Source organism: Carassius gibelio, chromosome A15, assembly GCF_023724105.1.
Source record: "Carassius gibelio isolate Cgi1373 ecotype wild population from Czech Republic chromosome A15, carGib1.2-hapl.c, whole genome shotgun sequence".
NCBI classification, from domain to species: domain Eukaryota; kingdom Metazoa; phylum Chordata; class Actinopteri; order Cypriniformes; family Cyprinidae; genus Carassius; species Carassius gibelio.
Window position 1 is genome coordinate 9,341,473 of NC_068385.1, and position 27,935 is coordinate 9,369,407.

General features: G+C 38.6%; 5 protein-coding genes across 10 annotated transcripts; all 5 read right to left on the minus strand.

Annotated features, from left to right (window-relative positions):
- Positions 1-649: 649 nt before the first annotated feature.
- On the minus strand, positions 650-5,071 carry LOC128029111 (eukaryotic translation initiation factor 3 subunit K-like). 2 transcript variants are annotated; one of them, XM_052616657.1, is made up of 3 exons: positions 1,917-2,289; positions 858-1,129; positions 650-774 (listed from the first exon to the last, which is right to left on the minus strand). In XM_052616657.1, exons 1-3 carry the CDS (start codon positions 1,976-1,978, stop codon positions 743-745), a joined length of 366 nt encoding a protein of 121 aa, XP_052472617.1. In that variant the 5' UTR covers positions 1,979-2,289; the 3' UTR covers positions 650-742. The 2 variants fall into 2 exon arrangements, with proteins under 2 accessions (XP_052472617.1, XP_052472618.1); XM_052616658.1 differs by lacking the exon at positions 1,917-2,289 and adding an exon at positions 4,713-5,071 and having other exon boundaries at positions 743-774.
- Positions 5,072-5,751: 680 nt separating this feature from the next.
- On the minus strand, positions 5,752-9,122 carry LOC128029109 (histone H3.3A). Of its 3 annotated transcripts, none has more exons than XR_008187300.1 (5): positions 8,966-9,122; positions 7,639-7,782; positions 7,414-7,567; positions 6,703-6,903; positions 5,752-6,640 (listed from the first exon to the last, which is right to left on the minus strand). XR_008187300.1 is itself a non-coding variant. In XM_052616654.1 (5 exons), exons 2-4 carry the CDS (start codon positions 7,764-7,766, stop codon positions 6,775-6,777), a joined length of 411 nt encoding a protein of 136 aa, XP_052472614.1. In that variant the 5' UTR covers positions 7,767-7,782; positions 8,966-9,122; the 3' UTR covers positions 5,752-6,710; positions 6,757-6,774. The 3 variants fall into 3 exon arrangements, 2 of the variants coding, with proteins under 2 accessions (XP_052472614.1, XP_052472613.1); XM_052616654.1 differs by having other exon boundaries at positions 5,752-6,710; positions 6,757-6,903; XM_052616653.1 differs by having other exon boundaries at positions 5,752-6,903.
- Positions 5,752-12,765, minus strand: LOC128029110 (histone H3.3A). Of its 2 annotated transcripts, XM_052616656.1 has the most exons (5): positions 12,699-12,765; positions 11,424-11,567; positions 11,199-11,352; positions 10,387-10,541; positions 5,752-6,702 (listed from the first exon to the last, which is right to left on the minus strand). In XM_052616656.1, the coding sequence occupies exons 2-4, from the start codon at positions 11,549-11,551 to the stop codon at positions 10,413-10,415; spliced, it is 411 nt and encodes a 136-aa protein (XP_052472616.1). In that variant the 5' UTR covers positions 11,552-11,567; positions 12,699-12,765; the 3' UTR covers positions 5,752-6,702; positions 10,387-10,412. The 2 variants fall into 2 exon arrangements, with proteins under 2 accessions (XP_052472616.1, XP_052472615.1); XM_052616655.1 differs by lacking the exon at positions 5,752-6,702 and having other exon boundaries at positions 9,759-10,541.
- Positions 12,766-15,636: 2,871 nt separating this feature from the next.
- si:ch1073-429i10.1 (delta(14)-sterol reductase TM7SF2) lies at positions 15,637-19,792 on the minus strand. 2 transcript variants are annotated; one of them, XM_052616661.1, is made up of 11 exons: positions 19,664-19,792; positions 19,523-19,555; positions 19,340-19,448; positions 18,031-18,273; positions 17,505-17,702; positions 17,331-17,434; positions 17,143-17,259; positions 16,676-16,844; positions 16,323-16,403; positions 16,047-16,169; positions 15,637-15,955 (listed from the first exon to the last, which is right to left on the minus strand). In XM_052616661.1, the coding sequence occupies exons 2-11, from the start codon at positions 19,547-19,549 to the stop codon at positions 15,795-15,797; spliced, it is 1,332 nt and encodes a 443-aa protein (XP_052472621.1). In that variant the 5' UTR covers positions 19,550-19,555; positions 19,664-19,792; the 3' UTR covers positions 15,637-15,794. The 2 variants fall into 2 exon arrangements, with proteins under 2 accessions (XP_052472621.1, XP_052472624.1); XM_052616664.1 differs by having other exon boundaries at positions 16,323-16,419.
- Positions 19,793-20,022: 230 nt separating this feature from the next.
- On the minus strand, positions 20,023-27,340 carry LOC128029114 (WD repeat-containing protein 20-like). Its single transcript, XM_052616660.1, has 4 exons — positions 26,873-27,340; positions 25,644-25,826; positions 23,169-24,512; positions 20,023-22,561 (listed from the first exon to the last, which is right to left on the minus strand). The coding sequence occupies exons 1-4, from the start codon at positions 27,230-27,232 to the stop codon at positions 22,502-22,504; spliced, it is 1,947 nt and encodes a 648-aa protein (XP_052472620.1). The 5' UTR covers positions 27,233-27,340; the 3' UTR covers positions 20,023-22,501.
- Between the last annotated feature and the right edge of the window lie 595 nt (positions 27,341-27,935).

Genomic DNA, 27,935 nt, shown 5'->3' on the forward strand with positions numbered 1-27,935 from the left:
GGCAATATTTAGCACATCACTGATTCTCCTTAAAGTTTTGTCTTCAGAGATCAGACTGGGGCTAGTTGTCACACAGAGGAAGTCTGTCATTCTCAGGTTATATTATAATGTATACATGCATATTTAAAACATCTAATTCAAAACTAGAATCGCATTTGTATGGAAGCTTGTTTCTGCCACTGGATTCAAACATTACAAATAAACTTGTTAACACACAATTCAGACTTTTTTCTTACAATTCTTAAAAAATAAGTCTGAATTGAAATATAAAAATTTTGAATTCTGAGAAAAACAAAAAGTTGGAATGGTGAGATATAAACTGAGCTAAAAAGTTGCAATTATCTTTATATTGTGCAGAACTGAGGGAAAAAACCTTCCAAACGATGAGATAAATATTTGCAAGTTACCGGTGGAGAAAACAAGCTTCCTTACATTTTTATCTCTTTCCTAAATACAAATCCCAAATCGTCATAATTTTGTCATCAAAATTTGTTTTGTAAAAGCGCTATACAAATAAAATAAAATTGAATAATCTCTTAAGTGCAAACACATAAAGAAAAAAACTTATCGATGTATAAAGTGAAATATGAAAACAAATTTATGACATCTGCATAAATATGTGCGATTGTAATAAAAGACTCAAAATTTCTTAACTGAAATGACTTTATTGTAAAATTAAATCAAGAGGAAACTGAGGCATGAGATTGAGTGTGTGTGTGTGTGTGTGTGTGTGTGTGTGTGTTCACTGTGATGTGGCCATGATGCTGGACACACCTGTGGACACCAGAGAACATCAGTCATCTTGAGAAACACTTCAACATTAAAGCCAGAAGTCGCTGTCATTCAGAGAAACTCACTCTCAAAGTCGATCTTCTCCACGATGTTCTTGGGCTTGACGCTCTCCTCCTGACTGTGAATGAATATCTGTACATCTTCATTCTCTGTCCAGCCGTACTTATTCATCCAGACCTTCACCTGGGTGTCTGTGGTGAGATTAACATCATCAGGTGTGTGTGTGTATGTGTGTGTGTGTGTGTCTGTGGCCAGGTTGGCCTCCAGGTCGTAGGTGTTTTCTCTGGCCTGTGTGTCCACGTATCGCTCCAGCGTGGACAGATTCTCCGGGTTATACCTGTTATCATTAGATCGGACTCATTACTGTTACTGATCAAGAATATTAATGATCAGTGATATTAATATAATTGTATTAGCGCTGTCAAATGATTAATCGCGATGAATCACATTAAAAAAAAAAGTTTCATAATTATATAGGGGTTTTTGGTACGAGGGAAAGCAGAGTGCATAAAACCCCTTAACTGTTATAAATTCACTGTAAACCTTCATGGGGCTTATTGCTTTTATAAAATGGTTATTCCATATACACAGTAATGATTCACAAAATAAAACGGGAAAAAATGTGTAATGATATTAATAAAAACAGTATCCTTCCACCAAACAGTTGTGGTTGCAACAAAGTGGTTGCCGAGCAACACACAGAAGTAAACAAAGGTATGTTACTTTGTAGCGTAATTTACAACAGCTTCGAACACGGCTCAGCCAATCAGAATCAAGGACCGGAAATATTTGTTTTATTAAAAAAAATAATGACATAATTATAATAATAATCAATATAAATAATATTAATGTTTAGATAAATTGAGCTCGGTTTATTCGTGAACTTTGCGCCATTGACACTGTTACTGAACTGAATTAATATAAATAACGGCTCATTGTTTTCCGTAGAGCTGAAACTGAAGTCATTTCACTCTTTATTTCTGTGAAGATGGTTTGATAGAATTAAGAGCATTCAAACTATCACACGCAAAAAAAAAAAACTATATAACGGAGAATAATAAATTCTGTTTGTGAAGCGTTTTCAAGCGGGACGATGTTAATCGGTTATTAATAATAATCTTCACCTGTCGATGCCGCGCAGAAGTTTGCCGACATTCGCTCTCATCTGCTCGAATGTCGTCCCCATGACTATGGCCACTTGTTTATTGTGTTTTTAATTGTAAGTGTCAATATTTTCGGTTTATTTCCAGACTCTCGTATCCTCACGAGCGTGAGAGCGGCGCGTGCGACCGGCAGATGCCGTGACGTCATCAGTGACGCGCTTCTGTAGCGCCACCGCGCGAGTGGGCGGAGTCACTGCATCGTACGGAGCCGAATGAAAATGTATAATTTTATTGCATTTCCGTCGTTCTATGGTCGTTCTGCACCTTCACACGCAGCATTGTGTGTCTGCATGAGTGTCCTCTGAACCTCTTTCACCTAATGTATTTACTTTAGTACCACTGAGATTTTAAAATTAATAATATAATTATTCAGTATCACTTTTAAATGTACACGGTTCATGGTCACATGACAAACAAGTAAAAAATGTTTAATTAAAAAAAAAAAGTATATATATATATATATATATATACACACACACACACACATACATATATACATACACACACATATATATGTGTGTATATGTATATTTATTCAGTTTTAATAATAAATGGCAAGATTTTCATAATAATATCTAATATTTCCTAGGATTATGACAATATAATTTCTTTCCCATTCACTTGTGTCCCAGAATGCCTAATAAACACTTTTTTTCCCTTTAACGGCGACTTGAATTTAATCAATGTCCTGTTCCATAGTCAATTTTTGATTTGAAACCCCATAACATATTCCTGAGATGTTGATTCATGACAAACTACTTGAAAACTAGATTTACAAAATATCATGTTTTCATAAGGGTGTTACATTTTTAATGTCAGTCATTTTTAAAGACAGAGTATTTATGATCAAACATTCAGTATTTCTGAAAAGCCCTAAATGTTAATTTCATACAAGAAATTATGTGCTTTACAATAACAAAAAGGCAATGTGAATAATTTCCTATAACAAGAGCTGAATGTGACTTATTTTAACTTAATAAGACAACCCACAAAAAATGTGTGACATCCATTTATTACGCAATTAAGAGAAATGTCAAATTACAAAGATCTGTTTATGAAACACCTGAATGTTCTGTAGTCAAACGCTGAATCAAGGAGAAACAAATCAAGCAGGATTCAATAATAATAATAATAATAATAATAATAATGTTTCCATGTCTGCCTGAGGAGTCGTGTGACGCTGAAGGGATGAGAGTAGAAAACTGCTCTTTAATGAAGGAAGATCACGTGGCAGGACTCAAAAACAGTATCAAGCCAATACATATTTATTCAGTGTGAATCCAGATTCTCCGATCAAGACCAAACTCAACAGCAATCCTCCCTTCACACGCTTCAGACTGAACACTAATTCATCCTTTAGAAAATAAACACGATTTGTGATCTAAAACTGTCTTAAGTGCACACACATAAAGAAAAAAACTTATCGATGTATAAAGTGAAATATGAAAACAAATTTATGACATCTGCATAAATATGTGCGATTGTAATAAAAGACTCCAAATTTCTTAACTGAAATGACTTTATTGTAAAATTAAATCAAGAGGAAACTAAGGCATGAGATTGAGTGTGTGTGTGTGTGTGTGTGTGTGTGTGTTCACTGTGATGTGGCCATGATGCTGGACACACCTGTGGACACCAGAGAACATCAGTCATCTTGAGAAACACTTCAACATTAAAGCCAGAAGTCGCTGTCATTCAGAGAAACTCACTCTCAAAGTCGATCTTCTCCACGATGTTCTTGGGCTTGACGCTCTCCTCCTGACTGTGAATGAATATCTGTACATCTTCATTCTCTGTCCAGCCGTACTTATTCATCCAGACCTTCACCTGGGTGTCTGTGGTGAGATTAACATCATCAGGTGTGTGTGTGTGTGTGTGTCTGTGGCCAGGTTGGCCTCCAGGTCGTAGGTGTTTTCTCTGGCCTGTGTGTCCACGTATCGCTCCAGCGTGGACAGATTCTCCGGGTTATACCTGTTATCATTAGATCGGACTCATTACTGTTACTGATCAAGAATATTAATGATCAGTGATATTAATATAATTGTATTAGCGCTGTCAAATGATTAATCGCGATGAATCACATTAAAAAAAAAAGTTTCATAATTATATAGGGTTTTTGGTACGAGGGAAAGCAGAGTGCATAAAACCCCTTAACTGTTATAAATTCACTGTAAACCTTCATGGGGCTTATTGCTTTTATAAAATGGTTATTCCATATACACAGTAATGATTCACAAAATAAAACGGGAAAAAATGTGTAATGATATTAATAAAAACAGTATCCTTCCACCAAACAGTTGTGGTTGCAACAAAGTGGTTGCCGAGCAACACACAGAAGTAAACAAAGGTATGTTACTTTGTAGCGTAATTTACAACAGCTTCGAACACGGCTCAGCCAATCAGAATCAAGGACCGGAAATATTTGTTTTATTAAAAAAAATAATGACATAATTATAATAATAATCAATATAAATAATATTAATGTTTAGATAAATTGAGCTCGGTTTATTCGTGAACTTTGCGCCATTGACACTGTTACTGAACTGAATTAATATAAATAACGGCTCATTGTTTTCCGTAGAGCTGAAACTGAAGTCATTTCACTCTTTATTTCTGTGAAGATGGTTTGATAGAATTAAGAGCATTCAAACTATCACACGCAAAAAAAAAAAACTATATAACGGAGAATAATAAATTCTGTTTGTGAAGCGTTTTCAAGCGGGACGATGTTAATCGGTTATTAATAATAATCTTCACCTGTCGATGCCGCGCAGAAGTTTGCCGACATTCGCTCTCATCTGCTCTAATGTCGTCCCCATGACTATGGCCACTTGTTTATTGTGTTTTTAATTGTAAGTGTCAATATTTTCGGTTTATTTCCAGACTCTCGTATCCTCACGAGCGTGAGAGCGGCGCGTGCGACCGGCAGATGCCGTGACGTCATCAGTGACGCGCTTCTGTAGCGCCACCGCGCGAGTGGGCGGAGTCACTGCATCGTACGGAGCCGAATGAAAATGTATAATTTTATTGCATTTCCGTCGTTCTATGGTCGTTCTGCACCTTCACACGCAGCATTGTGTGTCTGCATGAGTGTCCTCTGAACCTCTTTCACCTAATGTATTTACTTTAGTACCACTGAGATTTTAAAATTAATAATATAATTATTCAGTATCACTTTTAAATGTACACGGTTCATGGTCACATGACAAACAAGTAAAAAATGTTTAATTAAAAAAAAAAGTATATATATATATATATATATATATATACACACACACACACACATACATATATACATACACACACATATATATGTGTGTATATGTATATTTATTCAGTTTTAATAATAAATGGCAAGATTTTCATAATAATATCTAATATTTCCTAGGATTATGACAATATAATTTCTTTCCCATTCACTTGTGTCCCAGAATGCCTAATAAACACTTTTTTTTCCCTTTAACGGCGACTTGAATTTAATCAATGTCCTGTTCCATAGTCAATTTTTGATTTGAAACCCCATAACATATTCCTGAGATGTTGATTCATGACAAACTACTTGAAAACTAGATTTACAAAATATCATGTTTTCATAAGGGTGTTACATTTTTAATGTCAGTCATTTTTAAAGACAGAGTATTTATGATCAAACATTCAGTATTTCTGAAAAGCCCTAAATGTTAATTTCATACAAGAAATTATGTGCTTTACAATAACAAAAAGGCAATGTGAATAATTTCCTATAACAAGAGCTGAATGTGACTTATTTTAACTTAATAAGACAACCCACAAAAAATGTGTGACATCCATTTATTACGCAATTAAGAGAAATGTCAAATTACAAAGATCTGTTTATGAAACACCTGAATGTTCTGTAGTCAAACGCTGAATCAAGGAGAAACAAATCAAGCAGGATTCAATAATAATAATAATAATAATGTTTCCATGTCTGCCTGAGGAGTCGTGTGACGCTGAAGGGATGAGAGTAGAAAACTGCTCTTTAATGAAGGAAGATCACGTGGCAGGACTCAAAAACAGTATCAAGCCAATACATATTTATTCAGTGTGAATCCAGATTCTCCGATCAAGACCAAACTCAACAGCAATCCTCCCTTCACACGCTTCAGACTGAACACTAATTCATCCTTTAGAAAATAAACACGATTTGTGATCTAAAACTGTCTTTATAAGAAGCTCCACCTTCAAAAATATGCTCTAGATCTGTGAAACAAGCTTATATGAATGCATTCAAATAAAAGAATCAGATTAATAATTATTAAAAGTAATTCTTAATATTGCAATAATGAACATTTGTTGAAGAGATGCTCGGACTCGTATACAAACACCTTGCTGATCGACACACACACACACACACACACACGTGTGCTCGTGACGGACCGGGCAGGGAATTCTGGGACGGGTCAGGGCTGTTCTAGCACCCTGCATTAGAGACGTAAAGCCCTGAACGCAGACATCAGCCCTGACCGCCTTATTTAACCTTCACTCATGATCGATGGACAGACTGAGTGTGTGTGTGTGTGTGTGTGTGTTTGAGGCCGATCGGTCACAGGCCGGTACATGCAAACAGGAAGTACCCTAATAGTCTGCTGCCAAAAAAACACAGACACCACGTACATCAGCGCCCACCCACCCCACCAGGACTGAACTCTACAACTACCAGACACAGAGAGAGAGAGAGAGAGAGAGAGACAGAGACAGACAGAGATAGAGAGAGAGACACACACAGAGAGAGAGAGAGAGAGAGACAGAGACAGACAGAGATAGAGAGAGAGACACACACAGAGAGAGAGAGAGGAGCTCAGGCTCGTTCTCCACGGATGCGGCGTGCCAGCTGGATGTCTTTGGGCATGATGGTGACACGCTTGGCGTGGATGGCACAGAGGTTTGTGTCCTCAAACAGACCCACCAGATACGCCTCGCTGGCCTCCTGCACACACACACACACACACACACACAAACACACACGAGTCACATGACCTGAGAAGAGTTCAGTAGCACTCAGATACTATAATAGTTTGTCAGTTTTAGTAACTTTGTTGTGTATTGTACAATATTAATGACATTTTTCATATTTTTAAAGTCCTTTCTGCTTAACAAGGCTGCATTTATTTGATTAAAACTACAGTAAAAGCATTGAAATTTTATTCTAATGGAGAACATCCGTTTTCTGTGTGAATCTCTGTTAAAATGTAATTTATTTCTGTGATGTGCAGCTGTATTTTCATGATTTCTGAAGATCATGTGACACTGAAGACTGGAGGAATGATGCTGAAAATACAGCGGAGCATCACAGAAATACATTACACTTTAACACAGATTCACACAGAAAACAGCTTTTTACATTTGCATAATATTATACTGTTTTTCCAGTATTTTAATAAAATAAATGCAGTTTCAATGGTTTTAATCCACTATAATAACCCTGACCAGGACTGACCTGCAGGGCTCCGATGGCGGCGCTCTGGAAGCGCAGGTCGGTCTTGAAGTCCTGAGCGATCTCACGCACCAGACGCTGGAAGGGAAGCTTGCGGATCAGCAGCTCGGTGGACTTCTGGTAGCGGCGGATCTCACGCAGAGCCACGGTCCCGGGCCTACAGACACACACAGAGCGGTCAGCGCTCGCCCCGCGGCTCCAGACCCAACACGAGCCGCGGCTCAGTACCTGTAGCGATGGGGCTTCTTGACTCCTCCAGTAGAGGGCGCACTCTTACGGGCCGCTTTAGTCGCCAGCTGCTTACGAGGAGCTTTTCCTCCGGTGGATTTACGGGCGGTCTGCTTCGTACGGGCCATTCTGACACACGCTCACCTCAAACACACACACACACACACACACAACATTACACACACGCACAGAAACATGTACTGTACACACATTCTCACTGCACTCAGACCTCATACTAAACTCATACTTTAAAAAGAAAATGCAGCTCTATATTTTTATATATCAATATTTTAATAAAAAAAATTTCTTTATTTGCTAAATATTTAGTTTATTACGACATATCTGTTTTTCTTTTTTCACTGTTCTGCTATTTTTTTTTTTTACTAAAGTAGCTTTAAGTAGCTAAAACCGGAATAATGTACAATTAAATAAATGGTGTAAATAGATTTCGTTAATAAGGAAATTTTATAAATTAAGGAACGTGATTTAAATAAATTGCTTAAAATAAAAGAACACATGATTAAAGCAAATTGATTAAAATTAATTAAAATGAATAACTGCGTAAAACAAAAATGTGATTAAATATCAATAATTTTATTTTAAACTATTTTAGTAATGTACCTATTTTAATCTTTTTATTATTTTAATTAAAGTTGATCACATTTATGTTTAGTTAGTTTAATCTTATTTTTGTTCTTTATTTTATCTGTTTTTCCTGTATATTTTCCACGGGGCAGTTTGAAAACACCTGCTTCATAAAATATCTAATAATATAATGACGTCACAGACACTCATAAAAGTACAGTTGAGGACAGACGCTTGAAAACAACAACAAGCTCAACGTGTCAATCATTCCACAAGAACCAGCCTCATTATAACAATATTCACGAGCCGACCAATCAGAGGACAGGAAACAGACCAGACGGCCGGCGTAAGCCCCGCCCCTCTTCTGTGAACATCATGGCGCCTGTTTGATCTGCGCCGAAAACTGAGCGAGAAAAGACAAGAACTAACGATAATACTTCGACAATTTCTCTACAAACTCCCCGCTGTTCTAACATATTACACTCGGACTACAAAGAAAACACTCTAGGGCTGCAATATCCGACGGTTAAAGCAGGAATGGAGGCGTTTATGGTGTTTTTCGGCGTTTTTTAAATATCAGTTTATTCAGGATGGATTTCGCCGCTCAAGCGCTTCAGGATTTCCCTCAAATACACACAAACCCTCTCAAACCGACACGAATTCACAGACACCACCACATTTCCAGCCTAAAACAACAACTAAACTGAACACACTTGTGTTTTATTTGTCTTTTCGGCCTTACCTCAGCAGAAGTCGTGTTTAAAGCGTGTTTTGAGTGAAGCTTCAGTGTTATTTACTGTCTCTTGCGCACAATGGCAGCGGAAATGCGACAATCGGCGGCTCCCACAATGCACCGCGGAAGCCACATCGCGCTTCAACGTGTGAGAAAAAACAATCTTCATCTGTTAAAATAATCACACACTAGTGTCTGCACAGACTCTTATCAGCAGCATTATATTACATTCCGTTATTTAGTTTTATTGTACTCACTAAAGCACCGTTCTGTCAGATATAGTCATGTATTTATTCTTTATTGATCGAATCAATTTTTATTATTTTATTTTATACATTTTAATTTATTATTTTTTAATAAATGTCTATTTTAATCACATTTATTTTAGTCTATTTATTATTTTTGTAATATTAATATAATGAATATGAATATGAATTAATTATTTTTATTTTATTTGTTTTTCATTTATTAATATCAGTTTCTAATTTACTTTTATATTTTATGTATTTATAAAATGTATTCGGGTACTTTTTATTATTTCTTGATTTTAATTATTATTTTTTTTTAAATCAAATTAAATTCATTGTTAAGCATAATTTAAAGTATTTAAATATATATTTTTAAATTGTAGCATTATCTACTTATTTTTATTCGGGTGACTTTATTATTTCTTGGTTTTAACCATTTTTGTTTTAATCATTTATATATTTACAAACATTTTAATATCACATAATTACACACTAACATTTTTAACTGAGAAAAACGAGACTGGTGGTGAAATATTTCCATAAAACAGACTCTATAACAGTTCAACACCAATTTATTGTCCAATTATTTTTTCCTGTAGTACAAAGATTGGCTTTTTAGGACTTACACACATACAAAAACAAAGCAAACATAAACATCTTGTGATTAAAACCATGAAAGTTGTAGAAAAACCTGAGCGAGTGTCTACTTAACTCATGAAGGATATATCAAATGGTATAAAATAGAGTCTGTTGCTACATCTGCTCCTCAAAAACACAATATTCAACCAAACGACAATCCCAGAATGCATCACCGACATCATATGCCCACCTGCCAATCTGTGCATCTCAGGAAAATTAAGAACATGATTATAAAGCACTCAATACACAAACAAGACTTATTTCAAGAAAAAAAAATTGATTGAAGAAGATTCTGACTCTTCCAGTGAGGAGTTTAGCACCTGAAATCAGATTAGACAACCAGTTCTTTCATTCAGGAACAGGAAGTGTTAATTAGTGCCTGGAGTCCTTAATTAATCACCCTGAGGGTTTGAACTCTTGTGCTTCAAATCACACGACGACACGACACAAGAGCTCATCTGAGAATACAACACCAACACAGAGAGAGAGAGAGTGACCAACACAAACAAACACACACAGATGAAGAGAGAGAGAGACACACACAGAGAGAGAGAGAGAGAGAGAGGAGCTCAGGCTCGTTCTCCACGGATGCGGCGTGCCAGCTGGATGTCTTTGGGCATGATGGTGACACGCTTGGCGTGGATGGCACACAGGTTTGTGTCCTCAAACAGACCCACCAGATACGCCTCGCTGGCCTCCTGCACACACACACACTTTTATATGTATTATTAGAACAGTATACATTATTACATGTATGCTGCCATGGAGCAAAAATATAAAAGGTAACTTTTTATTTCACAATGACTTTTTTCTTGCAACTCCAATTTTATATCTTACAATTGAGTAATTTTTTTCTCGCAATTCTGAGAAACAAATCACAATGCAAGACAAACTCAAATCAGACTTTTTTCCACAGAATTGCAAGTTTCTTCGTTTATGTCTCGCAATTCTTCATTTACGTCTCACAATTCTTCGTTTACGTCTCGCAATTCTTCGTTTACGTCTCGAAATTCTTCTTTGTTCACTACTCGCAATTCTTTGTTCATGTCTCGCATTCGTCTCACAATTCTTCCTCATTTAAGTCTAGCAATTCTACATCATTTACATCTCACAATTCTGTATTTTTTATCTGAATTCTGAGGTTACATCTCGCAATTGTTTCCAGATTTTAATGTCACAATTCAAACTTTATTCTCAAAATTGTGCACTTCTCTAAAATGTAAGTCAGAATTATGATATAAAAAGTCAATTTCTTTATTCCATGGTGGAAGCGCGCTCCCATAGAAAAAAAAAAACATACTTTTATATTAACAAATATAAGTGATCTTCTGCAGAATTGTGAAGCTGTGTCTGACCTGCAGGGCTCCGATGGCGGCGCTCTGGAAGCGCAGGTCGGTCTTGAAGTCCTGAGCGATCTCACGCACCAGACGCTGGAAGGGAAGCTTGCGGATCAGCAGCTCGGTGGACTTCTGGTAGCGGCGGATCTCACGCAGAGCCACTGTCCCGGGCCTACAGACACACACAGAGCGGTCAGCGCTCGCCCCGCGGCTCCAGACCCAACACGAGCCGCGGCTCAGTACCTGTAGCGATGGGGCTTCTTGACTCCTCCAGTAGAGGGCGCACTCTTACGGGCCGCTTTAGTCGCCAGCTGCTTACGAGGAGCTTTTCCTCCGGTGGATTTACGGGCGGTCTGCTTCGTACGGGCCATTCTGACACACGCTCACCTCAAACACACACACACACACACAACATTACACACTTATTTGGACCCCCAAATATGATCATCCTTATATAAGGGGCCCATCCTAAAAATTTTATAATTTAGTTTAAATGTTTCTGTTAATTAAGTTTTTCATTAGAAAGTCTTATTTATTGATTATTCAAACTTATATTATTTAACATCAGTCCAATAAATCAAATGTTATTTATTTTATTCAATTTAGTTCAAACTAATTATTTAGATTAAATTAGATTTTTTTTAATCAAATCTAATTTTTTAGATTTTTGTAAATGTATTTATTTTAACATCTAATAATATATTATAGCATGTTTAGACAGTAAATTTGTCATAAACATACACTAAAGTAAAATCAGTTACAACTCAGATTGCAATTATGCACTTTTTCAATATATTTAATGTATAATTAATAAAATGTATACATGTTCAGAGTAAAGATGCAATATAATGAGATAATGATATAGTTGTGTGCCAATGAGAAATTATAAAATAAAATTTGTAGATAAAATGACTGCATTTTCTAAAAGTGTTTCAATTTAAGCCTTGTATTTGAAAATATAATTGCTTTTCGTGCTGTTCTCCTTCAGATGATGGCGCACTTCGCTAAAATGATAAAGTTTTGGTTTTGATTACTTTCATGCTTCCCGTTATGTCAGCTGGTTTCACAGGGTTTCCCATGGTTACAGTGACATCAGTCAATCAACACATTCTCCGCCCATTTACAAGCGGTCGGGGCGTGGCTTCAATCACTCCGCGCCAATCAGCGCTCAGTGTGTCCATCCAGCCCCGCCTCCTCATGCTGATTACATAATGGCTGCTCGAAATGTGAGAGAAGAAACAAAACATCAGTGTACTGTGCGAAGCTTGAACACGATTTGTACCACTCTACCGATCACGTTTAGCGACGTACAGCGGTGGCGCACACTTTCAGAAAGTATTTGAGAAAATTACTGCGAGCATAAGTGCGCGAATGAGTTTGAAAGGAAGCAAGCGAATAAATAACGCATTTCCCCCTATTGCAGCTCGATACACACATATTTATCACCGAGCTGAACGTCTTCGTCTCCTGTTACCGGTCACCGGGACCGGGTGGAGCGCGTGCCGCGCGGGGACTCACCTGTCCGGTGCTTCGGGAGGTTCTTCCGCTGCGGCGGGTGTTCGCTGCTTGAAGACAGTTTGAGGTGAAATGGCTGATAATTCAGGGTTGCCAGGGATTCAAAACAAAACCCGCCCAACTGCTATTCAAAACTAGACCAATGGGGTTTCCCCCGCAATCCACTGGCTAAACATCCCGTTATTTCGGTCGCTTCAAACCGCGGACATGAAAAACAACCCGCTGCAACATTGTTACAGAAGCCCTTTTCCGCGGGAAAACAACAGACTTGGCAACAAGTCCGCAGTTTTCACCTGGTAATGGGACATGTTAACACTGTTGACAGGGGCGGATCTAAAAAATATTGATGGGGTGCCAACATATGGCAGACGTATATATACTGAATTTAGTCACAGTTATCACAGTTTGATGATAAATATATGTGCACACTACAAAAGGACACAGCTATCATTTACAAACTTAATCTCATGCAATCAATGTCTTGCATTTGAAACAGTTATAACAAACATTACAAACATATAAGGAATAAGTGACCATACCCCATAAGCACCACACACTCACTAATGCATACAGTATGCATCAACATGTCATTAAGAGCATTATAAAAGATTCAGTGTTATCAATATGTCAATTTATTATAAGAAACACAAGATTTTAACAGCCATTTCCAGCTGGGGAGACTCAACTGATTTTCTACAGTTTAGTGTTAATCATCATCTAACTCAACCAGTCAAGAGCTACATTTAGCCTTAGATGTTATATGAATATGGTCCTGAAGCATAGCTTTTATTAGCTGACAATGATAATAAATAAATAAACATTATAGGCACAAATAGTTTTATCAAATGAAATGGTGAAATCCTCTCATAGCGCGCTGACGTACACGTGTGTAGCATACATCATGCATCAATATAGTGAAGAGCTGAAAACACCACGTGTGTGTGTGTGTGTGTGTGTGTGTGTGTGTGTGTGTAGTAGAGCACACATTCCCAGAGACGTGTATAACAACACCTTAAGGATTCCCATAAGCAGGATTTATTGTTGTGCCCCCCTTCCTCAAATATGATGATGGAAAAAACCCTAATAGGGGTGAAGAATAACTTTAATCAAATAAAAAACTAAATGAATAAATTGTATTATTTACAAATCACAATTGTAGCTCTCCACATTTACCTGTGGCTATAACTTTATTATGACTCTAATTTATTTTATAGTCTCAAGCATTCAGAAATCATGCAAAAGGAAACTAAGCAGTTTTACTATGATAAAACCATGGTTTATTTTTGTAAGGGTTGTGATATGCACGTTTTTTGTTGAAGAAATTATAAAGCCTGTGTCATCTATAGCAAAAAGGTGTCCAAAAATGAAAGATGAAGTGAATATTTGAATGAAATGTTTGGTCAGTATCCTAAACAAGGATTTGATTGTCCTGTAAGTGTAACAGCAGCAATCACATGGCATTTGTAATAACATGTACATAATTTTTTTATTTTGTATTATGTATTTTAACAGTGTTATTATTAACCAATCATTATTGCCTCATTATTTTTTTATATAATGCATTTTAAACCATTTTAAAGGCTATTGATGGCTTAAGTCTCTTTTTATATCAACAACAACAACAAAAATATTACAGTATATTAATACTTTGTAAATTATTGGAGTTTGGGGATCGCAAATCATTTGAATCAGTTCGGGAGTTCAAAGCGGATTCGCGAATCATTTGAGTCAGTTTGGGGATTGCGAATCATTTTAATCAGTTCGGGAGTTCGTAGCGGGATCGCGAATCATTTGAGTCAGTTATGGGGATCGCGAATCATTTGAGTCAGTTTGGGAGTTCGGAGCGGGTTCGCGCATCATTTGAATCAATTCGAGAGTTAAGAGCGGCTTCGCGGATCATTTGAATCAATTCGAGAGTTCGGAGCGTGTTCGCGAATCATTTGAGTCAGTTCGGGAGTTCAAAGCGGGATCGCGAATCATTTGAGTCAGTTTGGGAGTTCGGAGCGGGTTTGCGAATCACAAAAGTTTCATGCTCCTAAATTTTCAAATTGGCCATAAACTTTAATTCGTTGCTGCCAACTGGAGTGGCAGCAGGGGTGGAAAAATTGATTTAGTTTTGTGTTGCAGGTGGGCGTTTTTTTGTTGTAAAAACCTGGCAACAAAAAACACTATTCTCGTGTCTTTATTGTCATTGTACTACTATAACAGCCAGTCAGAACTCAAATACTTAGTATGGACATGCATACACTTTAGATTACGGTTTAAATAAATGTAAATAATGTTTACTTTGGCGATAGATTTCCATCTATCAGGATATTTACATGCTACTGATTGTGAAACATGTATAATGTTATATTGTATTTTTTGTATTTACTTTTTATACTAAGCTCTATCACTTTTTTTATTTAGGCTATTTTTATTGAGAACATCTTATAAACACAGAAAGTGGCAGTTTAAACGAAGAAGAAAAATTGGTATAGTCAAAATAAATCACTTATATATTTGAACTGTTTTTAAAGCTTTTTTAATAACTTAACTGGAAATAGTCTCAAACAAAAGTGGGTCCTGCCGTTAAAATCATTGCAATTTGTACATTTTGTTAATTAAAAAAAAAAAAGTTTTTCTGTGATTTTCTTTTCCCCAATGACCATCAGATCAAAACATTTTCCAAATGTAGATTTGAAAACACAAAATAACTAAGTATCTTTTTTTTTTTTTTTTTTTTGCAGAACAGCTTTATGATTGATTTAATTACTATATACTAACATTTAAGTTATAAATAATTAAATACAATGCAATTATTGTGTACATTAATGTTTTAGCATATACACACATATACATCATTATTTTTGACTCCACTATAAATATAAATTAATCCACTATCAGACTGCTATTTTTTTCTTTTTTCCCCAAACACTATTTTTGGAAATTAAATAGGAAATTACACAGAAAAAAAGTTTATTTCATTATTCAATATATCTGAATACACCTTAATACATGATTTCTACAAACAAAACTAAATGTCATGGGTTAGTGCATGATCACAGGATGCACACCGCTGGGAATAATAACTCTGCTCTGATGAGGTTCATGGGATGTTCAGTAGACGTAAGGCAGCAGTTTGTATGGCACTCGTCGACAGTACTCTCTCCAGGCGTCTCTGTGCTTCTTCAGACATGATTCTTCGATCTCATTGGCTCGTTGCCTCAGTAAATGAAAGCACTGCAGCGCTGGCAAGTACGGCAGAACACTGCTGAAGCCTGCGTGAGACACAAACCAGGTAAATCACTCGTGCACTGCTGGCACAAAGCCTTCGAACGCATCTGAAGCAGCTCTGCTCTTTAACCGTACCGCACGGCAGACACCAGGCCAACATCATCAGGATGTCTCCAGAGTAATTGGGGTGCCGGACCCATCCGAACCATCCGGACACCAGCAGACTGCTTCCGGCCGGGCTGAGGATCGTCTTCAGACCTTTGAGAGAGACTGACATCATCATCAGCGACCTGACTTCACATCTCCTTCAAGATGATGCAAAGCTCAATGCTTTCTTGACATGCATTCATGAACTGTTTACAGCGGAAGAACTGAAGGAAAGCAGAATGAGGATGTGAAGAGGTCACATACGAGCGTAAGCCGGATCCTTGGGATTTCTGCGGAAACCATCTTTCTGCTCGTTGGACAGGTAATAAATCAAGAAGCCTGTACCTGTTCATAAACTGCACTGAGAATTACAACAATCACTGGATCACAAAGACATTGAGTCTTGCTTTGTGAAAAACTGATCAAAATCAAGCGAGTTTGTGCTTCAAAGAGTACAAATACAGACAAATATTCCTGTTTTACCTGACCTTTCTGATGCTGTTGATAGACATTTTTCTTGTTTTAAGCACAAACTTGCTTCATTTAATTGGAAATCGAGATAAAGTTGATGAGAAAGAACATTACATCTTGCAGTATATCATAGTATGTGAGCTTACCGAAGAGCAGGCAGATGGGGACGGCAGACAGGAAGTGGATGTGATTGGGCCTCTGAAGCAGGAAGTAAACGGGAAGACTGGAGAAGAAAGGGATCCAGATGAACTCGCCCAGAATCATGATGAACCCAATCGGCTCGTCCGTGAACTCTTTGGTCGTCAGAACAGAGCCCTGGCCAGAAATACAAGAAATACAATTCATTGTTCGGTTTCATACTACATGAAATACAAACAACTGTTTACATCAACATATTTTTATGTACGTTTTGAGATACTGCATAAGAAAATGCATGGATGCAAATGGCAAGACATGCAAAAATGTGCATTATGTTCAACTAAGCAAATCATTTAATATTCACCAAATAAATCTCTGGATGTGCAACAAAACATGTGATTAGATATCTGGACTATGCATCTCATCACACACCATCTCAAAAGTCTTTCCAAGATTAAAAACCAGTTCAGCTGACCTCATCGATGAGGAAGTCCAGTATGTAAATGAGCTGAAAGATGATGACGAGCAGCAGAGAGAGAGACGAGTTCTTCGTCTCTATAGCGGTCAGGAGATAATTCACATCCATCATGCCCTGCAGGACCAACACAGACTTCAGTGACCGCTCATCTGACAAGCGCAGAATCCTGATCTGCTCAGACTCACCCAGCCGATAAACCCAACCCTGACCATCACGAAGTGCTTGACGTCGATGATGCCCAGACGAGGGTCCATGCTCTGACCCAGAACAAACTTCAGCAGGCGCTTTGCTGTACAACACAAGCACACACATGACCTCTGACCTCAGGCGTGACAGATAAGATGAGGTGCGGATCGTACCCGTGTTGTTGTAGGTCACGTGTGCGGAGGAGGGTGTTCTGATTGGACACAGGAACAGCATGAGGCTGAAGACCAGAGAGACGGCCATAGCTGCGCTCACCAGAGAGAAGATCCTGTCCATCACAGCGCCAGGCCGCAGAACACCAGAGAACCACAGAACCAGCATCAGAACCACAGTCAGGAGAAACGCATGCAGACCTGCAACAGACGCCCCAACCCTGTCACCATCAGTTGATCACCAATCATTCCTTAAAGTTTATTCTAATAAAAATTGTTGTCTCATGACATTGTAAATTTGACATATCTATAAAAGATTATTTGAATGCACTTATGATAAAAATGGTAAAAGTCGTCCTATATACATCTTACAAAATAAGTACTTTCAAAACTTTTCTTGATTTAAATCGTTGTTTTTCCCACCACGGGATTAATTTCAAATAATTTGTTATTTTGAGAATCTTCCCATTCACCTTGTCATATTAATTTGATGAAACGCTTGAGGTCTGAATATGGAGTTTTCTCTTACCGTTGAGTTTGTATTTCAAACGCTTTCCATCGCAGCCCATCTTGCCTTCTGTCACCTGTCCCACAGGTAGATAATAGAGTGCCACCTGCAGGACAGTGAAGAACATCACCACACACACAGACGTCCAGTCCCAGATCGGGATTCCAGCAGAACCGAGCAGAACCCACGACTCGGAGGAGGGCCGGCAGCCATCCAGCATCATTATGAGAGAGATGCCCAACAGAACACACACCAGGGACAGGTCTGACACACACACACACACACACAAAATCAACAGCCTGAACCACTGTACACATTATCATACTGAGGCTTATTTTAAAACAATTGACATTGCAATAAAACTATTAAAACAAGAGTATAGGCAAATAGGGAAAATATTAACTTATAAGATAACAGCATATTTCCTGACTTGATTAATCAGAATGTATAAAGATATAATTTTAAAATTAAAAGTTTTCTGAAATGGTTAAATTTGCAAATGAGGCACTGTCTACTTAAATATGCACTAATCTGAAAACATTTCCAGAGCAGAAATGCGTCAGGTCAGTTTCAAAATTTTTGTTTGATTTTGTTGACATATTAGAGTCAAAGGTTTTTACTGTGGGGATTTAGGATTTCTCTTTTTATCACTGCATAAATCAGAAAATACTGTAAACAGCCAGGAAAAAAAAATATATACAAGCGTTTTTAGGAATAAAATGTTGTATTAATGATTGTGAACAATATATATATACAAACACTTCAGTAAAAACCTTCAGAATATAGATATGAATATAACCCTAAGTTTTGGTGTGTGTAAGTGCTGCTGAAGTGGAGAAACAAACTTACTGCCTTTAAAAATATGCATTTTCAGCATGTTTTTAGGAATATAATGCTATATAAATGAGTGTGAATGATATATGAACAAACCCTTCAGTAAAAACCTTCAGAATATAGATATGAATATAACCCTAAGTTTTGGTGTAAGTGCTGCAGAAGTGTAGAAAAAAAACCATACATTTAGAAATATGCATTTTCAGCTGTGAATGATATATGAACAAACCCTTCAGTAAAACCCTCAGAATATAGAGAGGAATAAAACTCTTAAGTTTTGGTTTGTGTAAGTGCTGCTGAAGTCTAAATATATGTACTGTAATAGAAATCTACAGACGCAAATAGATAAAGTGTAACCAACTAAACGATTTTGCCTGCAGTGCCTTGCCTTAAAGACATTTTTTCGACTTAATTTCGGAATCAGATTGGTTGGTGCCATCCTCCGCTAAAAGATCTAGTGATATCATGTATACTGATTTTAAACTAGAGTACTTACGGATGTTGTTCCATCTGCTCTGGACTTGTACAACACATTTGCCATCAACATCAGCTCCATCCTCAAGCTTTCCGTTACCTGTGTCCTGTAGGGATCTGTTCCTGTGCATCTGTAGGACAGTCAGAAGGGTGTAACTTAAGGGTGAAACTAGAATAAACATTGAATTTAATTTCTCAAACTCACCTGATATTCTTGTTTGTCAGTCGTCATGATAATCTGTGAAAGAACCAACTTATTTAAAACCACTGCACCAACTCTAAAACACAATCAAATGACTTTTGTCTTGCCTAAAATGTGCTCAAATGTGATTTTTAATAGTCTTACCAGAGGCAGATAGACCAGCTTTATAAATACAACTCCATATGGCTACATTCACCAAAGGCGAAGGTTTTTATACTTCAGCAGTTACTACATACTACTGACAGGTTGCGATATCTTCTGCATATTGAATGAACCATGCAATAGCTGAAAACGTTTAACAGACAACTCGAGTTGCACTTACTTCCCTCAGTGTTCTCTCATTCACTGCAGAGGATGCAATGCTGCATTTCTCCAAATCTGATGAAGAAACAAACTCATCCTGATCTCAGATTAACTGAAGGTGAGCACATTTTCATTTTTGGGTGTACTTTTCCTTTAAATGCGTTAACTGATGATATACGTGATAACAAATAACAAAGAGATGCATGAGTATTTGATGTTTTAATAACAGATTCCCATATACAAACTGGATATTGTGATATTGTTGGCCACGTCACCAGACTCAGGCATATAACCGTGGGCTAAATGAAATCACATGCAGTGGAAGATAATCGATTTTAAAGAAAAACAGTGTGGAAGAATGGAAGCTACACCGAAATCATCCATTTTCATACGTCGATGAAGCGGGACGCTCTTGGATGCCTCCATCTGTTAGGATTCACACGCTACAGTAAGACAAAAGATCCATCAGAACTGAATGCATTTGCAAAAAAAAGTGCAAGTAGCAAAAAATTAACCTAATGGATGGCATTGTATAAAAAGCACACAATAAAACGTTCCAACATCCACTAATTGGTCCATTTTCTCCAGTTAACAGTAAAGACAATCACAATGCTACAGCCGTACAAAACATAAATCCCAAAATATCTGAGATTAAAATGAACAATAAACACTTACAAAAAGACATAAACAATGAGAACTAAGTGTCAAGCATACATACCGTCAGAGCTAAAACACTGTTTTTACACACATAGTGTCCTGTAATTGGGTGGGAATGATGGCATAGGAGTTCATTAGCTTGGCCTTTGTCTAAAATACAAGCAAAGTTCTGCCTCTAGGAGAAGAAACATCCATGCCGGGATCACTAAAGCAGCCAAACCACATTTAAACCAGTACAATCACCTAAAAGACCAGGTTATGTTGTGTGGTTCCTCACAGACATCTAGAAAGACTCAGTGTCCTCAAATATGGCTACCAATTTATTCAACCAATTTAATGCTATCAGTTGATTTGAGGATTTAGATGCTTTAAATAAGAGCTTGTGAGAAAATAATCCATCCTTAAGGTGTGAGTTCACTGTCAGGAACACTAAAGAATCTCGAAACATTGCAGAACTTGCTTGAGAAACTGGTTTTAGTGACAATTTGAACAGTAATGACTGACAGTGTATGTGATATCCATTGATTTTGTTTTCTTGCTTCGCTTAATGGCAAGAACTGATTCACATACGTCGGTAGAAATTATATGACACTGTCCTTTTGAGAAGTCTGCACAACAAAACCCTAAAAACGCAATTCACATTGGCTCTCAGTAATCCGGACTCCTGAAAATGGTCCCTCCAGTGAGCTAAAATCAACCTGTAAATGTGCAAAATTTAGCAAGAGGCATAGCAGGTGTAAGGAACAGCACCTACTCCGTGCTACCATGGTAAAATGTGCTGCTTAAATGACAGAAAAGTTTCTCCCTTTCATTACATTCGACTTGTATGGAAGCTCATTTCTGTCAGGGAATAAAAAATTAAAAAAAGGTTACTGCAACTTTTTTTTCCTCAGAATTGACTTTATGGGGATCTCACAATTTCATTTTTTTCCTGAAATTCTGAATTTATATCTTGTGACTTTGACTTTTTTGGGAATTGTAACTTTTTTCCTTTTCTGAATTCTTAGGTTATGTCTCATTTAAACTTTTGTTATTTTCGGAATTCTTAGTTTATATTTCTGAGTTTGTCTCACAATTCTGACTTTTTTCCTCAAAATTACATAATTACTCTACACCTTGCACCTTTTTGTTTCCGCCACAGATAAAATTAAATTTTTCTAAGAATTGTGAGAAAATAGTTAGAATTGGGAGTTTCTGAATTGGGAGATTTTTCATTTAAATTTGCAATAACCATTTTTATTTTTATTAATTGTGTACCCAAAAACGGGCTTCCACAGTCTTGCGTTCAACAAGGCAAAATTCAAGAGATCTGCTTTCAGGTTGGACTAGCTCTAAACAGTCACGTGAGAATGCCAACAATGCGGTGACGTTGTTTGTTTAGCAAAAACTTAGTAAATATAGAAAATCTCACTTTTAAGGTTCATATACCCGGCCTACCATTTGACACCATTTCTAGATGCCACTAACCTGACCTCTCTATTAGCATCTGTAATCTATGAAGCAGATACCTCGAGTCTAGCGTGCACGTAACTCTCAGTTCAGGCCCGATGCCAAAGCAAAGGATGCACTGTCTCAGCCAGATCGCCACATGTAAAGCACTAGCACACTAGAACAAGAACTCATCAATCCACATTCAATGCATCTGTCACTATGTACAATATAGGATCTTTATATATTAATTAGTTGAGTTCATAATTTCAATACATGTCCTCTGCCGTTATAGAATAGTCTGAATATGTACAATAGAAGACTCAATGATCAAATAAATAAATAGGAAATAAAAGGGCCGTGGCGTTTGCAGTGTATGAAGCCAGCAGGGTTTCTGCACAGTCCGTCTGCAGGAGAGAGCCGTGGTGCGTCGCAGCAGTGCATCATGGTCCCGGGGTGTGTTTATGTTCATGTGCAACTCAAGCTCAAGTGTGTGGTTTGGTGGGGATACAGTGGACGGGTGAATCGTAACGCTGTGATGGACCGGCTCTGGATGCAGACACAGGAATTGGGAATGTGGGAATGAGGCTTCGGCTATACCACGGTCCCGCTCGGAGAGTTTCCGTTCTGTGCTGACAGCGGCTGAGACGGGAGCTAGTGGAAACACAGACCGGAAAAAACATGAGTTAAACTGAGAGCAGTGATGAAGTGACTTTTGGAGATATATATCAAATCAATTACATTTTTATTTTTATTAAACGTTATTATTTTTGTCTTTAAACAAAAACTTAAAAAAATATATGTAATTGAAGATTTTTACTAGAAAACACCTTTATTCTTTCTAAAATTTCTCCATTGTTTTTAAAAGTATTATTTCAGTGGCTATTAAGAATCACTATTAAATTAAACCTGTTAACTTTTGTCTTTTTGTCCAATTTTCTACTTTTTTTCGCTTCATATCAAAGTTTTTAATGTTTAGATTTTTTTCTGCACATTGAAGAAAATGAAGAAAATACTATTTTAGTCTTTATATTTCAAAATTTCACATTTAATTCAATGTGTTGCTGTTTTTTTGTAAACACTTGCTAAATTTACTAGCAATTTCTGAGTGAAAATTATTTTAAAGTAAATCCCTACATTTAAAGTATAGCTTGTTGGTTTGGTCCATGATTTATAACTCTTATAAACAAAGTCTTTTTAAATGGGAAAAACACTTGTATAACCGTGACCACTGAGACGTTCTGTTTTCACATGGACTCACTGTTTTCCCGGGTCTGGCCCAAGTGCAGATGAGTCCTTCCTGACACGCCGTGATGATGCAGTCGTTCATGAAGACCAGCACGGTGAGCCGCTCGTGGGCGATCTTCTTGCACACCAGTGGCTCCAGCAGCGGCACCTCGTTCATCCGCGGACACAGAGTGGTTCCCAGCACTTTAGCGCCATCTAGCCGGGAGCTGCGCGGCGCCACGTTAATCTTATCGTTGCTTTTGCTGATGTTCCCGAGGCTGTGATAGCGCTTGTGCTCCTTTTCTCCTCCCACCCCGGATTTATCTGATTTGCGTTCTTGTAGCGACAGCGTAGCGAAGCGGCCGATGCTAAACGGTGTGCTTCCTCCACCTGTGCCAGCGCTCACGCCTGTGCCGCTGCTCTCCGTCGCCCCCTGGCTCTTGGAGGTGTTGGCGACGGCGGGATGTGGAAGGGAGTTGGAGCGCGACAGCGAGCGAGGTAAAGGCAGTGGCAGCGTTGACGTCTGATGAGGGTTTGAGGGATGATGGTGACCTTCGACTCCGCTGCTTCCGCTCAACGCCGTGCTGCTAGGAATCGTAGGGCCGAATGTGTTCGTAATTGCGCGGGAGAGCGGAAGCCGCGGATACAGAACGTCGTCTGTCAGATCCCACAAACAGAACTGTGTGTCCTGGCCGACGGATCCGAAGCGGTACGTCACAGACGAAGCGCCTCCTTTGGAGCTGTGTCGCGAGAGACGCGAGAGCGTGCTGCTAGTTCGCACGCGGCCGAAGTGCAGCGCCCCCTGCTGGAGATCCTCCTCGCTCCCACTGAGCTCCATCCGCTCGTCGTCCTCCAGGTGCGTCGTGAACGGGTCGAACGCTACGACGTTGACCCAGGACTTGTGCCCGTGTCCGCGCGCCACCACACGACTCTCGGCGAACGACCAGACGGTCACTAAATCGTCTTCTCCTCCCGTTGCGAGATACTTCCCATCAGGGCTCCAGGAGACGCAGAGAAGCCCGCCGAAGTAGCTCTTCATCACGCCCTGCAGCTCCATCGAGTCGAAGTGGAAGACGCGCAGGCAGCCGTCCTGACTGACGCAGGCCACGTGAACGCCATCGGGCGAGAAGGCGAATTCGTTCAGCCCTCCCTCGCCGACCGCCCAGCGGAGCAGCGGGTTACGGGGCGTCTTGGTCTTGCAGGAGTAGACGGAGAAGCCCTCGCCCTGCCGGAGCAGACAGTACTGCGGCGCGGTGGTGCCACACGGGTGCTCCACGTTATAGAGGTAGAGGTGACCGCTCGCATGAGACGCCAGGAAGAGGTTCTCCGACTTGGGCAGCCATTTGAGACACGTCACCTTTGATTTGTCTATCAGCCTCTGGAGAGAGATGATGTTACACGCCATCAGCATCAGAACCGATCAAAACTGACATTTACAATGTTACAAACATTTCTGTTTCAAATAAATGCTACTCTTTTGAACTTTCTACTCATCTGTGAATCCTGAAAAATCAGTTTCCACAGAAATATTGAGAGCCACGACTGTTTTCAACATTGATAATATTCAGAAATGTTTTGAAATGATTTCTGAAGATCATGTGACACTGAAGACTGGAGGAATGATGCTGAAAATACAGCGGAGCATCACAGAAATAAATTACACTTTAACACAGATTCACACAGAAAACAGCCGTTTATATTGTAATAATATTTCACTATTTTTAATGTATTTTTGATCAAATAAATGCAGCCTTGGTGAGCTTTCATTGAAAAATATTAAAAATCTCACAAACCCCAAACTTTGTTAAAACACAGCACTTCAAAATCAAAATAAATGTCACGTTACACATATCTCACCTTCATTATGTCTTGTGTAAAATCATAATCGTTCATTCTGTGGGTAAAATATTATTATTGGTCTGAAATATGAGCCAAATGGAGTGACTGTTAATAAAGAGATTTTTTTCAGCTAAACATGAAGAACTAATAAGAGCCACATCATTTCCTGAAGTTACCTGTTCAGTTCAAACACAGTTCAACTTTACGTTATATTGCTATAAAACAAGGACACATAACAGAGATCCTGAGTCACAGCTCTTTGTTTGAAGGGGTCCTGCGTTCCATTAGATTGACAAATTCAACTGCCACGAGGAAATTACCAAATGTGTGCGGCTGTTTGTGGAAGCATCTAAAGTGGGTTCCTGTTTTCATATTACTGGTTTAGAAACATGAGGAGCTTCTTAAATATCGCACACAGATCTGACAAACCTCCAGCCACGGGTTGAGATTCAGAACAGGATTGTGCTGCTTCTGTCCACAAAATACTTACAATGTTGAATTGTTCAGTTTATTCTTTATGAAAAACATGTTGATCATGAACACTAGGATGTGGTGTATGGTGTGTTCAGGACAGTAAACAGCAGTCTCCGGTGATCATCTGATACAGCGATGCTTTGATCAGGTGTGAATGAGCATGACAGATGATGAGGAGACACACTCATCTGCTCACCTCCTCGTTAAAGAGCTTGCTGGTCTCCTTCTTGATGGGGTCGAGGTACTGCACCTGTCCAGCGGAGAAGCCCACGATCAGAGCCACGCTGTCAGCTGTGGCCGAATACTGGTTAAAGTCATGACAGGTGGGCTGAGTTCCCTTATAGATGCGCTTGTCTATGGGCTTACTGAGATCCACTGCCTGCACACACACACACACACACACACGCACACACACACACACACACACACAAACATGCACGCACACACACACAAACATGCACGCACACACACACACACACACATGCACGCACACACACACAAACAAAAAAACATGCACACACACAAACAAACAAACATGAGCACACACACACACAAAAACAAAAATGCACACAAACACAAACAAACAAACATGCGCACACAGACACACACGCAAATAAAAATGCACACACACACTCACACACACAAACATGCATACATGCAAACATGTACAGACACACACACAGACAGATACACGCACGCACACAGACACACATAGATTCACACACAAACAGAGAGAAACAGCAGTGTTATATCTGTCATTAAGATTTTATTAATTTTTTTAATTAGTCTTAATTTTTTATTTTTCATTTTCATTTCAATTTACTTCTAAAATTTACATAACATTTTTACTACTTACATCTTAGTCATTTTGTTGCTTTTGTTGTATTTTTTATTTTATTTTTAAACCATTTTATTAGTATTTGGTCTTTTTAATGTTTATAGTTTTAGATTATTTTAGCATGTGATTGCACATTCATAAAAAGCTGAACTGTGGATTGCACGCTTTAAACAAAGAATCTCTTCCATGATCTACAGGATGTACATCAGTTTTACATTAGACTTTATAACTCTGGTATAAGCGACAATATTTATGCAACAATCATGGAATGTTTTTACCTGAAACATTTGAGTCGGGTGTTCATCTCAGGTTTTTTAAATGTTGCTACTTGGTTCAAAGAACATTTAAAAGTAACGTTCGCATAATGTGTTACAAAACGATTAAATGCAACATTGTAATGATTAATTGTATAACATATGAATGTATTTAAAAATCAATCTGTAGGTTTGGACGTTGAAAGAACAATGTTTTCATCTGCTAAATGTTCCGAGAGCGTGTTTGTTGAATGTAAACACAGCGGATCTCGCGGTTACACTGAAGCGGATCTGTCATTCACACCCGTCCATCAGATCCAGAGACGCTCGTACCTTCTTGATGTTGGTGTAGGTGTAGAAGTACAGTTCTCTGCCGATGTTGAAACACACTCGCTCCGAGTCCTCGCTGGGGTCCTCGGGCTTCAGCTTCACCATCGACACCCGCACCGGCGGCAGGAAGCCCGGAGAGGAGTTAGCGGCGGCCCCGGGCCCCTGCCCCTGCACCAGCCCCACACCGGCGCCGCCACCCGCTCCCGCGCCCGGCCCCACCGTGACACCCGCCGAGGGGCCCCGCGGAAGCCCGGCCCGCTGCTGAGAGTCCGAGAGGGTGAGCAGCTTGTAGAATCCCTCGCGGGTCCGGAACTGTGATTTAATCTCATTGATATCCTTCAGAGCGCCTCCATCTGCGGCCATCTTCAGTCCACGCGCACGCGCCGCACAGGAAGCGCGCGCCTCTGACCTGGAAATAATGAGGAAAACTACAAGCGAAATGGGAGCAGCGCTGAGGATGAGGATGAGGATGAGGATGAAGATGAAGATCAAGATCAAGATGCTCCAGACACAGAGACAGTGTGATCTCATCATCAGCATTTACTACAATCCCTCAATCATTACAAACTACACACACACATCTATCTATCTATCTATCTATCTATCTATCTATCTATCTATCTATCTATCTATCTATCTATCTATAACATAACAAAAAATATGTTCTTAGAATATTTTGCAAACGTTAACATTAAATTATGAAAACATTATTTCTGAGTACTCTCAAAACCTCCAGTGTTATCTATTTATGTAATGTATTGATAATGAGTTTCTTGGTTCTGTGTATGTCAGAGAAGTCTTAAACTGAATGTTAAAATGTAATGTTTGCAAACATGATGAGAATGCTACATTTGAGTTTGAAGTAGTGAATAGTAACATAAAAAAAAACTTTTCAGAAAAAAGTTCCATGATTGATGTATAAATAAGTTTATTTATTTATTTTTAAAAACCCAGATTACTTTAAACTAACATTTTATTGTTACAAGAAGAACGTTAGTTCATAATTTCCCATCTATCCATCCATCCATCCATCCATCTATCTATAATTTTTTACATTATGAATGTG

Coding starts and splice junctions, on each gene's coding strand:
- LOC128029111 (XM_052616657.1), bottom strand. CDS start 1,978: ATGGGGACGACATTCGAGCAGATGAGAGCGAATGTCGGCAAACTTCTG. Junction 1,130..1,916: donor CTTCTGCGCGGCATCGACAG/GTGAAGATTATT, acceptor TAATGATAACAG/GTATAACCCGGAGAATCTGT. Junction 775..857: donor GGAGAAGATCGACTTTGAGA/GTGAGTTTCTCT, acceptor TGGTGTCCACAG/GTGTGTCCAGCATCATGGCC.
- LOC128029109 (XM_052616654.1), bottom strand. CDS start 7,766: ATGGCCCGTACGAAGCAGACCGCCCGTAAATCCACCGGAGGAAAAGCT. Junction 7,568..7,638: donor AAGAAGCCCCATCGCTACAG/GTACTGAGCCGC, acceptor GTGTGTCTGTAG/GCCCGGGACCGTGGCTCTGC. Junction 6,904..7,413: donor CCGCCATCGGAGCCCTGCAG/GTCAGTCCTGGT, acceptor GTGTGTGTGCAG/GAGGCCAGCGAGGCGTATCT.
- LOC128029110 (XM_052616656.1), bottom strand. CDS start 11,551: ATGGCCCGTACGAAGCAGACCGCCCGTAAATCCACCGGAGGAAAAGCT. Junction 11,353..11,423: donor AAGAAGCCCCATCGCTACAG/GTACTGAGCCGC, acceptor GTGTGTCTGTAG/GCCCGGGACAGTGGCTCTGC. Junction 10,542..11,198: donor CCGCCATCGGAGCCCTGCAG/GTCAGACACAGC, acceptor GTGTGTGTGCAG/GAGGCCAGCGAGGCGTATCT.
- si:ch1073-429i10.1 (XM_052616661.1), bottom strand. CDS start 19,549: ATGACGACTGACAAACAAGAATATCAG. Junction 17,260..17,330: donor GGGTTGGGTTTATCGGCTGG/GTGAGTCTGAGC, acceptor TTGGTCCTGCAG/GGCATGATGGATGTGAATTA. Junction 15,956..16,046: donor GGCCTGGTGTCTGCCGTGCG/GTACGGTTAAAG, acceptor TGTCTCACGCAG/GCTTCAGCAGTGTTCTGCCG.
- LOC128029114 (XM_052616660.1), bottom strand. CDS start 27,232: ATGGCCGCAGATGGAGGCGCTCTGAAGGATATCAATGAGATTAAATCA. Junction 25,827..26,872: donor CCTACACCAACATCAAGAAG/GTACGAGCGTCT, acceptor GTGTGTGTGCAG/GCAGTGGATCTCAGTAAGCC. Junction 22,562..23,168: donor GGGCCAGACCCGGGAAAACA/GTGAGTCCATGT, acceptor TGTTTCCACTAG/CTCCCGTCTCAGCCGCTGTC.